At 44.4% G+C, this 12500-nt stretch overlaps 1 protein-coding gene across 4 annotated transcripts in view; it reads right to left on the reverse strand.

The window, feature by feature from the left end:
* casq1b (calsequestrin 1b) overlaps positions 1-12500 on the reverse strand; it is a 53306-nt gene that overhangs the window by 24191 nt on the left and 16615 nt on the right. Inside the window, exon 2 of one of the 4 annotated variants that reach the window (XM_063186507.1) lies at positions 7699-7713. The exons of the other annotated variants lie outside the window; for them this stretch is intronic. Coding sequence (XP_063042577.1) covers positions 7699-7713 — 15 coding nt within the window. The remainder of the gene's footprint in view (positions 1-7698; positions 7714-12500) is intronic. 4 annotated transcript variants of the gene reach the window in all.

Below are 12500 nucleotides of genomic sequence, written 5' to 3' on the forward strand. Positions count from 1 at the left end.
ATATGGTTGGAGAGATGTACAGAAAAGAGAAAAAAGAACACACACTCTGAAAGGACAAGAGAGATAGATTTTGAAAAATGGAGAGAAAAAAGGGTATATATTGAGAGAGAAACCCGTAGGATGGAAGAGCAGAAAGCTATGGAACGGAGGACAAGAGGAAACAAGTGACAAAGGGCAGGACAGGTAGAATGACAAGAGGTTGGAAGGCAGACATTGATGACATCAGGACGAGAGAGAGAGAGAGAGAGAGAGAGAGAGAGAGAGAGAGATTGAGCGAGAGAGACAGTGACAGAAACAGAGACAGAGAGGAAAGTGAAAAAACAGAGAAAGTTGGGTTGTAGGTGAAACAGGGGACTAGGTGTTCTCTCCTGTTCTTTTGAGAGCAGAATATGAATTAATGATGAGGAACCTACAGCGAGAACAGGGTACAACCAGGCGTGCACAAACACACAGAAACTCACACTCACACACATGTACACTGTGTGCACACACACACACACACACACACACACACACACACACACACACACACACACACACACACACACACACACACACACACACACACACACACACACACACACACACACACAGACTTGCGTAATACTGCTGTAGTAGTAGGGCATGAAAGATTCAGTGCTGTGAGGTGTAGGTGCAGGCCTCTGGTGTAGCTCTGCAGCACTCTGGAGTGGCACCCATTTGTAATGGACACACACACACACAGACCCTTGCACACACACACGGATGCTTGCACACACACACGGATGCTTGCACACACGCATGTGCACACGCACGCACACACACACACACACACGCACACACACACACACAAAACACTATGTACTTATAAATGATAGATTGAGCCAGCACTACACCATTGGGTCAGCCTGCCACCAGAAAAAAGTGGTGTCAGGGCCAAGTGAAAAAAACACACACACGCAAAAACACACACACACACACACACACGCACGCACGCACGCACGCACGCACGCACACACACACACACACACACACACACACACACACACACACACGCATGCATGCACGTACGCACACACACACACACACACACACACACACACACACACACACACACACACACACACACACACACTAATGTACACACACACACACACACACAGCGTCTCTCTCTCTATCTCTATCTCTCTCTCTCACACACACACACACATACAGACAGGCTGTCTGCTATCACAGACAGGACAGCATGGCATGAGTAGGGCTCATCAGCAGCAATGCTGACGAAGGGAGTGAAGTCATCCCCCCCAACACACACACACACACACACACACACACACACACACACACACACACACACACACACACACACACACACACACACACACACACACACACACACACACACACACACACACACACACACACAGTCTGACACTCACGCTGTCTCTCTCTCACCCCACACACAGAGACAGGCATATCCTCTCTCTGTCTCTCTGTCTCTCTGTCTCTCTGTCTCTCTCTCTCTCTCTCTCTCTCTCTCTCTCTCTCTCTCTCTCTCTCTCTCTCTCTCTCTCTCTCTCTCACACACACACACACACAAACACACACACACACCACTTCTGCTAAGCTTCAGCTATGTGCTTGCTCATGACTGTCCTCTGTTCCCTGTCAGCTCAGGTCCCTGCTGTGTGCAGGCAGGCACCTTAAACTCCCTCCATGGCCCGCCGTCTGTCCACGCACACACGCACTCGCACTCACTCACACACACACACACACACACACACACACACATATACACCATGGCCCTCCGTCTGTTCCGTCAAGCCAAGCTCTCCCATGGCCAGATTTGCCTGGCCGACAACCTTCTGTGGACACTCAGGGTGTAAATTATAAAATAATATGTATAATAGTAGGCTACAAGTAATAGTAATATACAAGTAATATAATAAGTGACACTCTAAAATAACGGTCCCTTAAAAAGTGTTATTAACTCCTAATGGACATTTAGTAGCCTCTTTGTGCAGAGGGGCCCACTAGCGCGTTCACTCATTGCTGAAATGACTCAACAACATCACACTGTGACTTGACTGTACTAAGCATGTAATACTGTTCCTAGTAACTGTACATAAACCGGACATCCTTTAAGTATAGTCTTCACATACTGTACACAGGAAGAAAATGTTAATTCAACACTTAATGTGTTCCGTACTCTGGGACCAAATACAATCTAGACTAGAGGATGTTAAATCGACTATCCAAGTGAGAACAAAAAGACAAATGGTCTACTTGGGTTGCCAAATGCTTCCTTTGTCTTACAGCCACTGGCAGTGCTTCTGACAGCTTTGGTTGGGCCCGGGACAAAACCGAATGTAATGAGGACCTAATTCTGGGCCCCGTCTCTCCCTGGGACCTGGACAAGTGACCTGTTTGTCCCCCCTTGTCGGCTTCCCTGGCCAACAGCACAACAATGCTACCTCGTAGCATACTTAAACAACATCCAAATAAACTGGCTGACGTATATTGGCCTGGTATGTGACCCCACACGCATTGCCAATGTACTCACAGCTAATTACCGTGCATTATCTACCTGATTGACCACTTCTGCTCTGGGTCAGTTTCAGCTGTCGCTGTAATTAGTTTTCAAAGAATGCCTGAAAAAAAAGAAAACAGGTCACAGATCTTCATTCTGTGATGTACTCTCCTGAGCTCTGCCTACCTTTTTTTGTACTATTACACAAACTGCGCGCACACACTTTGTTTGGAGGGGAAAATCCATAAATTGGTGGGTTTTAATGGTCTCAGCAGGACCATTTTGGTTTGATTTTTTCCTGGAGAACTTTCCAGAAGGGCTACCGTAGATGTCAGGTTGACCTTTACGTACGGTATGCAACCCAGATAGGAAAATGGGAAAACGTCAGCCAAGGGCAAACAGATCAATGATGCAAGAGAAGGGCTGAAAAGGTTAAGGGGATTCAGACTAGAGCTGCCTTTCAACCCTGTTATACGAGCATATGAACCACTGATATGACTTTGGAAACTTATTTTTTTATTTTTCATAATGAAGGGAATGAAATAGCCTACCTTTTATGTGTTTTATGCCATGGAAAAACATGGTCAAACCGTGGTGTTGCCATGGAATAAACTTAAAATCAACAAGTCCAACAGGCGGACAACAGATGCGTCCCTCTATGCTTGTGGTTCTCAACCTTTTTTGCCCAAATGCCCCCCAGGCCTCCTCATAACCTGTCAAGGCAATTTATCAGGAAGCCTACCATATATAAGCCTGGATTTGAAAAAGTAGGCCTACCATGGGATTTCAAATAGATCAAGTAGCCTAAATTCCAAATTACCAGACATTAGTAGTCTATTCAAAACAAACTTTTTGTCCCTCACCAGCCAAAATGGACAGTAAATGTTAATCTTACTAGCCAAACACACACTTATTATTAATGGTTGAAAATGCCTATTAAGTTGGTCTTTTCTACTAGCCAAACTGAAATTTCACCAGCATTTGCCCAGTTAGCTGGTGTTAAATTTAGAGCCCAGTTAATGAACCATGGTAGTAGCTCTATCAAGCCATTTCAGCATCACGTGCAGGAAAGAATCTAAACATCGACAAATAGGCTAATAAATAGGCCTAAATAAAACCGCTGGGGTGAATCATGTCTTTATTGTTCAATGGGAGCTTTTTTTACGCCAAGGCACAAAGCAGTGTCATCCAAAACATGATAAAACCAGGGGTCTTCAGGTAGGCTAGGCGACAGCTCTATTAAAATTCTGTCAGTCGTGCGCGCTGTCAAGCGGGCGGGCGCGACATCACCCTATATTTCGCAAGATCGCACTACCGGGGCTAGCTACACTTCTTACCCGCCTTTCAAGCTTTGCTGCCCTGTCAGCCCGCGGCAGACAGACCCGGCAGAACAGGCCAGATAGCAAACGGCGAACGATCGTTTGCACACATTACCCACTCTGAGTCACTCAATCGCTACATAATCACAACATAGTGTCTACATGGCGTAAATGCGATTGCATGTTGGTCCTAGATAACATTTAAGCCCCGTTATATTGTTAGAAGTACTGTACAAGAAGTAGTGCAATGTAAGCCTGTGGCTGCCTAGTTGTGGTAAAAGGCTAACGAATGCTAACTCTAGTTTACCTGGCTGGCTAAAAACATTGAGTGATCAAATGACAAAGTGGGGAAACCTATTTGGGTGAAATAGGTTTGTAGTGCATTTTTACACCAATCCATGATAGTGATGGCATTTATAAGCATGTATGGTCTTTAAATGAAGCAAAAACTTGATGTTGGAAATCACAGAAAATCGCTGCCATGTTTCTCTGAAAATGTTGGCCAAAGCTGAACTGCAACTGAACTCTCTGTGCCGCCCTGTGGACACAGAGGGAATCACAATTCAGAAACTCATCACGGGACGGACCGATGGACAGACGGACGGACGGACAAAGCCTCTTATAGAGATGCATGGGACGCATCTAAAAACCTGAATCAGCCTTTACATCTGTATCAGCGGCAGGTTGTCATACTCTAGACTGTATGAAAATGTGCTTGCACACATACACCCACGCCGGTCCTAAGCGAACTCATCAACCCCATGGCTATTTACCAGCAACACAGACTCACGTGCGCACACACACAAGAGTGCATGCATGCTCGCACACACACACACACACACACACACGCGCACACACGCACACACGCACACACACACACACACACACACACACACACACACACACACACACGCACACACACACACACACACACACGCACACACACACACACACACACACACACACACACACACACACACACACACACACAGGGAAAAGACACAGGGATATTCGGAGGTGAAAACAGGCCAAGGTCGGTGCCTTTTTTGCTGGCAGGGTTGAACTAAACATCTGGGTTCTCACTGTGTTGCATGTCTGAAGGGGAAGGACAATTGAAGGAGTGACGGGGAAGGTTTCAACATCTCTTTCTGTGTCTCTGTCTCTGTCTCTGTCTCTCTTTAGCTTTCACGCACACACACACACACACACACACACACACACACACACACACACACACACACACACACACACACACACACACACACACACACACACACACACACACACACACACACACACACACACACTGGAGGCATCACCATCTGTGTCCTAAGATAATAGTAATCTTTATCTGCAGGTTGGAAGTGCTTATTTTTTCACCCCGCCATGTACAGTAATGCTACATCCAGTAAATACACAATCATTTTGACAAAAGTCATGTTTTGGATTTTTACAAGAAAGTACTGTATATGTGGGGGAGATTTTTTCAGAGTATGCTATAATGCAAACTATCAAACTATATAAACATGAACCACAAGTACAGTAGACTATACATGGCCGCTGATAGCTTTTGCCGGGCCAAAGACAAAGTCATCTGGAAGGGCACCTCGTCTAGTATATACCTGTACAATGTACTGCAGGGCTATTCAAATGGCGGCCCTGGGGCCAGATGCGGCCCTTGGACAGCAAGGTTCTGGCCCCCCACAAGCCCCTTGAAATACAGTTTCGGAATTTAGAGATAAATGTATGGGTTCCGTATCAAGCTGAAACGGGACACAGGACGTTAAATAGCAGGAAATGACCTTCAAGAAATGCAAAACTTTCTGGGGGTGGACCCCAGACCCCCCCACCTCAATGAAGTGTCCTGTATTTTCTTCATTGACAGTCGGCAACCATAATACATACGTATATAAGTTCGGCCCCTTTACTGGGAAGAATTTGAAAAACTGGCCCTCGTTGACATTTAATTGAATACCCCTGATGTACTGTATAGGCTTAAACAGCCTATTTTAAGCCCCCTCTCGCCTCTGCAGGTCCAGGACAACTGACCCCTGTGTCACCCTCTGTAGGCTGTCCTAAACATGCCATCATCATACTAAAGACTAGACTACCACATCACCATACTGTGCACACTATATGAGTTTGATTTTGACCTGATCTTGAATATGAGATGGTAGTTTGCACTTTATGTCATCCTCACATAGGGAAGCATTTCATCTCACCTGTCCAAACACATTTCTCTCTGTCTCTCTCTCTGCTGACTTTCACAATCAGACACACACACACACACACACACACACACACACACACACACACACACACACACACACACACACACACACACACACACACACACACACACACACACACACACACACACACACACACACACACACACACACACACACACACACACACACACACACATCCAGTTATTCACTTGTGTACAAACAGACTCCCAAAGAGGGTAGACCATCCTAATTTATACAGTCAGCTGATTAAACATGTGAATCTTGCCATATGTCTGGTGATTGCTGATATGACTATAAAGCACACACAAGACAAGACAAGCAATGATCCCCCCCCCTCTCTCTCTCTCCATCCCCATCTCTCTCTTCTCTTCTCTCACTCCCTAGTTCACTCTCGCTCTCGCCGTTTCAATCTTTTATGGGGCACTTTGCTCCCCCGCCTCGTCTGACATTCTCCCACATAAATAAACCATTTTTATATATGTCCCCGTGCATGCGTTATAGTACGTTCAGTCACTCTCGGAGGCCATATCATTTATTGGCTGCCGGGAAGAGGAGAGAACACACACGTGGTGGATGCAGATCAAAGCCGGAGAGAGAGAGAGAGAGAGAGAGAGAGAGAGAGAGAGAGAGAGAGAGAGAGAGAGAGAGAGAGAGAGAGAGAGAGAGAGAGAGAGGAAACAGACGTCTCCTTTCAAATCTACTGTAGACTCGAGAACTTGATGACCTCATTGGTAACAGACTGCATTGGATAGGAGTGACAAGGGTACATGAGAGGGGAGGACAGGATTGGGATTAAATTAGCTAACTACATAGGCCTACATAATCAGTGATTTCTAGATGAAACTCCTTGAATTTGTTGGCACAAATGCTGAGCAGAAGGGTCACAAGGACACAGGAAGGGACCGGATTGGGATTAAATTGTATTTAGACTTCATTGTTGGTGGGTTATTCGCCTACGTATAAGGTGTTTTCTTTTTTTGTCCTTGTGAAAAAAATAATAATTGGGGGCTCTTTATGCCTTTATTGTGTCAGGACCGTCACAGAGGGACAGGAGATTAACGAGTGGAGAGAGACTAGTAAGGTTCGGGAAATGACCTTGGGCCAGAATCCAAACTGGGCCGCCGGTGTAGCAGTCGTGTGCCCGGTCGATTGAGCTACAGCTGGGTCTTCTGTTGTGTGTCTGTGTAGTACGCTTGGGACCTACTACATCAGGGGTGCTCAACTAGAAACTGTAAAGGTCCACTCCCCAAATTTCGTATGTTTCCAGGGTCCAAAAAAGTCGCTACGGACCGATGCAGAAAATAGCCTCACTCGCTGAGTTGTCATAGTGATGATGGGCCTACTTTTATTTGTCATAAGACTGGCTTCGCAGAAATACACCTATAGATCGCATGGCAGCGAAATCTTATGTATAATTTATACATATTAAATACAGATGGATTTTGTCTTGGTCCGGATGACATTGCGTATGGGTCCGCATCCGGACCTGGGTCCGCCAGTTGAGCACCCCTGTACTACATGAAACTCCTTGACTTCATTGGCGCAAAGCTGCAGCAGTTAGCAAAGCTACATAGTTAATTGGTTATCCAGCTGTATTGTTTCTTCTTGTTAGGCTTACCTGTAACATGTGGATCTTATTGGCAAAAAAGGCACAGCAGAGGAGGTCACAAGCACACATGAAAGAGAGCACATAATTGGGATTACATTAGATAACTATATTGTTACTACAGAAGGCTAGATAGGCCTATCTGCTAGTGTATTACAGTATTTTCTTTTTTATTTAGTTTTTTCTGCTTTGTGTGGTTTGCATTGGTCACAGATTGCTTGGCCTATGATTTCTGTTTTTGTTAGCCTTACTGTCTTCACTAGTTATATGATGTTCCCAATTTTGTATCTATTTTTTGTTTCAGTTTTTTTGTTGTTATTGTTGGGGAAATGGTGGATGAGGTCTAATTATAAGTGTCTATTTCCATTTCATATCATTTCATCACATGCTACGCTCACTCACCCTTGAGGGCTACAGTGGGAACAGCAGATAAAAGACCCTTTTATCTTGTGCTTGAAAGCAGCACCAAGTTGTTTTCGTCTTCGGTTTGGCCTTCAGGTTGGAGACAAAATTATCTCTCCCATACAGACATTGGTTACAGAGGGAGATGCTCCACTCCTTCAACTGTATTACAGTAGTGTGATTATAGGCCATTGAGGTGTGATCAAAATAATTCAGAAATCACTAAACCCTCAAAAACAAATAGGAACTTTGAGTGCTTCTGGGTCTTCACCTTTTCCCCTTGGTGCTCATCAACGAAGGGGTTCTCAAACTTGGTCCAGGTAAAGAAAATCTGAGGCACCCAAGGTTGCAATATTTTTTTTTACTTTTCATTTGGCTACAATTTTACATTGTAGCCAAATAAAAAGTAAAAAAAAAAACGTAACCTTGAGTGCCTCAGATATTCTTGACCTGAACACTTTCAACCCTGTTACATGTTAATAAACAACTGACACAATATTGGAAACATTATTTTTAGGAAAGCAGAAAATATAGCTACTCAGTAGGAGACAAGTTCTTCTAGAACTTTCTGACTCACAGCGCTGGCAACCATACAGTAGAAGTTGTTTTTGAAGTTCCCATGGCCACAAGAGGAGTCAGCTGCAGACTACATGCTGTTCCCACCACCATGTAGATGCCAAACTCTGATTTGTTTGTCATATGGCATGACTGAACCAACAGACGGAAGATTTGTCGTTGTTGTTGTTGTTGTTTATGATGATCATCATGTATTTCATTTCACTTCAAAGAAATATGTAACCTCATCCTCCAATGAAACCAGATATATTATCATGCATGATGAAGAAGACAGGGGTAGTAGGCAGGTCATGTTTTAAGGAATTTTGAGGTGCAGTACCTTGCACTGCCATTAGAGAGCAGAGTCTTTACATTGATGAGACCAATGCACTGCACACACAAATATGCCATTGTAGGGATGGTTTGGCTGTAAGGGGCAAATACGTGAAACTCAAATCTGTTGCATGACCAAGAAAAACATAGCAAATGACATCAAAATAAAACACATAATAGTACATTTACAAACAGATTTTCACTGAAGCTACTTGGGTTCCTGACCGGTGGAAGTAATTATTTGTGTACACTGCGCTTCCCCATGGTACAACTCCAATGAATTAACAGTATGAAAAGGTGAGATGGATCACATTCTTCAAGCTTCTTCTTGTGGTTGCATCCCAGTGTCTAGAGCAGGGGTGTCAAAGTCATTTTGGTACAGGGGCCACATACAGCCAATTTCAACTTTAAGTGGGCCAGACCAGTGATGTAATTGCGAAATATTGCAAATTTCTGGTTCATATCGGAATCACATTGCTATCAGTCATGTCAAGGACATAAACAGCATAGACATAGACATAGACACAGCACATAAACCAGGAATATTGAATGGTGAACAATAACATTGTTCTCAAGTTTTGAAAACCTGAAATCTCAGACACCAGCAGCAACTTTGTAATGGGGTAGATGTGTTCTTTTTTGACATTCTTAGTTTTTCCCTCTAAGTCTGGGGGCAGATTGAACCATCTGGCGGTCCGCGTCCACCCCCACCCCCCGGCCCCGGGCCTTATTTTTGACACCCCTGGTCTAAAGAGTGCCTGACACTGGTGAGGGCAACAGCCAAAAACGGTTGTCACTTCTCTGCTGATAAAAACTGCTGCTGCTGCTGCTGCTAAAAGAACAAGTTTAAAGTGTGCGGTCCATCTCTCTTCATTTTTATACTGCAATTGGTGAAAGTGAAAGTGCAGGAGAGGATCGGTTGTTGTTAGACCAAGATGACACCGACTCATTGCCGTACTTGCAGACCAGTGACTTATTCTGAATACTGGATGTTGTAAACGAAATGGAAATGGCCTCTGGAGAAGAGGTGTTGAGTTGAGTGAGTTGTGGTGTTGTGGGGAAGGGTTGCATGGTGTGTGTATATTTAGTACTGCAACGTGGGATCTGGGGGGAAAGGGGAGAGAGAGAGGGAGAGAGAGAGAGAGAGAGAGAGAGAGAGAGAGAGAGAGAGAGAGAGAGAGAGAGAGAGCTGGGGAAAGGGGGAAAGAGAGAGGTGGGGGTTAAATTTGGCTGGCGTGCTGGGTGCTGACGCCTGCATCTTTGTCCGCTGTTGCCCTAGCTGTTGTTGGCACACTAGTTTCAAGCAGAGATGGGCAATATTGCACACACACACACACACACACACACACACACACACACACACACACACACACACACACACACACACACACACACACACACACACACACACACACACACACACACACACACACACACACACACACACGATTAAAGACCCAGCCTATCGGGTGATAAAGGTCCTGAGGGGACAAGCCAATTGCTCCAAACCACCCAAAAAACACACACACAGTGCATCATAATAACCCCCCCTACCCCCTAAAGACACACACACACACACACACACACACACACACACACACAAACACACACACAGGGTGTCGAGTTTGTTGACTTTTTTCATGACCAAGTTTTTTGGCAGACAGACAATAGGGCTGACAACTTGTGACATGGAATTCTGTTCATCGTTGCGCCGGGCACTCGAAAGTGGGCACAGCTTTCAGGAAGTCTGTGACATTTACAGAAAAGAAAATGTATCTCTCTTGTCACTTGGCCAGTGGAAAAAACAATGGGTTTGTGTCCAGTAGTTTGAGTGCAACAAGCTCACCCAGGAGGGATTATGGATTTTCGAAAATGAGAAAATAGATTTGTATGATGGTGAATTGTGCCGCACAAACTTGCTGCTTGGAACTTCAGATTTTTTGAAGCCAGTGCCTTTCATTTCAAAACAACAGATTGCAATTTCAAAGCATTCATTCAACTTCAATGTCACTATAAGTCAATTCTCTGTGAAACATTCATACCCGTCCAAACAAATACCAGTCCATGCATGCTGCTATTGTACCACACTGCACAGCTTTTACACATTTTACAAGTTTTCTACTAAGCTAAAAAACAAAAAAACAAAAACCAGAGGCAGCCGTAGGATTTCAAGTCCTTGCCTTCTGGTGAAAACCAATCCTGGCCTGCCAGCAAACTGACCTGTAAACTAACGCTGAAGATGCAAAATATAGTGTCGTACTGGATTACGTCATTCCAACATACCTCCTGTCATCTCGTCGTCACAGGCATAACTGAGAATTTGAGGAAGGCACAGGAGGAAATTGTATAAATATGATTACCGTGCTCCATATTACAATAAAATAGCATGGGCCAGCAGTGGCCTAATAGTTAGGAAGTTGGTTTTGAAATCTGTCGGTTGAAGGTCTGAATCCCATATCATACATTACGTGGATGAAGAGCCCTTGAGCAAGACACCTAACCCCACATTGCTCCAGGGAATGTAAACTAATACCCTGTACCCAAATAACTCCAAGTCGCTCTGAATAAAACCGTCACCATCAAGTGTAATGCAATCTTACTGTATGTATGCCATGGTGACGGGATCTTTGCAACAACATGTGTGTGTAAGTATATTGGAGACTTTACAGGAGGAAACATTGCCCACCTCACTTTGACGATTTGAGAGCCTGAGTCCAGACACATATGTACACACACGCAGAACCACCAGTCACTTTGCAGATCTCATAGCCCGAGTGCAGACACATACAGATGTTAAATCACCAGTCACTTTCTAGACCTGAAATCCTCCTGAGTCCAGACACGTACAGAAACGCTTTTCAAATCTCATAGCTTGGGTCTTTATCCAGCAGCCATGTAGGGCTAGATTTGCTTAACTCTTACTTCTTTTTTCAGGAAACCCCCATTCATTAGACAGCTCAAGTAATGGGAATAATTCCCCATTTAACGTCTTTACTTTACTTTACTTTACTTTACATGTGACTGCCTTCATCTGTAAGTGTTGCGGGATGTCGAATTCATCATTCCACCCCGCACGCTGGAGGGGTAACGGTACGAAATTTGTAGTTTAGCATCATTAACTTCCCCTTTCACTCCCCTTGTTATTGGTTCTACTTGCAAACGAGCCACCATCTTTGTATGATACTGCAGGAGCTTCTGCCACCTCCGGAATGCCCACTATTAGCTTGGACACTTGGGCACTGGCTTTGTTTTGGACCACATCCATGGCCGTTACTACCATTGAGGACACAGAGGTCATGTCCTCTGTATTTTTATTCAGTAATGTAAAATGTAACTATGATGAAAATCAATATAGCCTATGATCAACAATGATAAATTCAGTCTGTATACGCCACCCCCCATTTATCCTCAATGCAGTGATTAATGAAAACAAACTGAAGAGTTTGACTGAAGTGTTTGACGCATTCTAAATGTACAGTATGCAGTACAGCACATAGTATTTGACCTCTGTATTTGAAAATGTC

Source organism: Engraulis encrasicolus, chromosome 21 (assembly GCF_034702125.1).
Source record: "Engraulis encrasicolus isolate BLACKSEA-1 chromosome 21, IST_EnEncr_1.0, whole genome shotgun sequence".
In the NCBI taxonomy this organism is placed as follows: domain Eukaryota; kingdom Metazoa; phylum Chordata; class Actinopteri; order Clupeiformes; family Engraulidae; genus Engraulis; species Engraulis encrasicolus.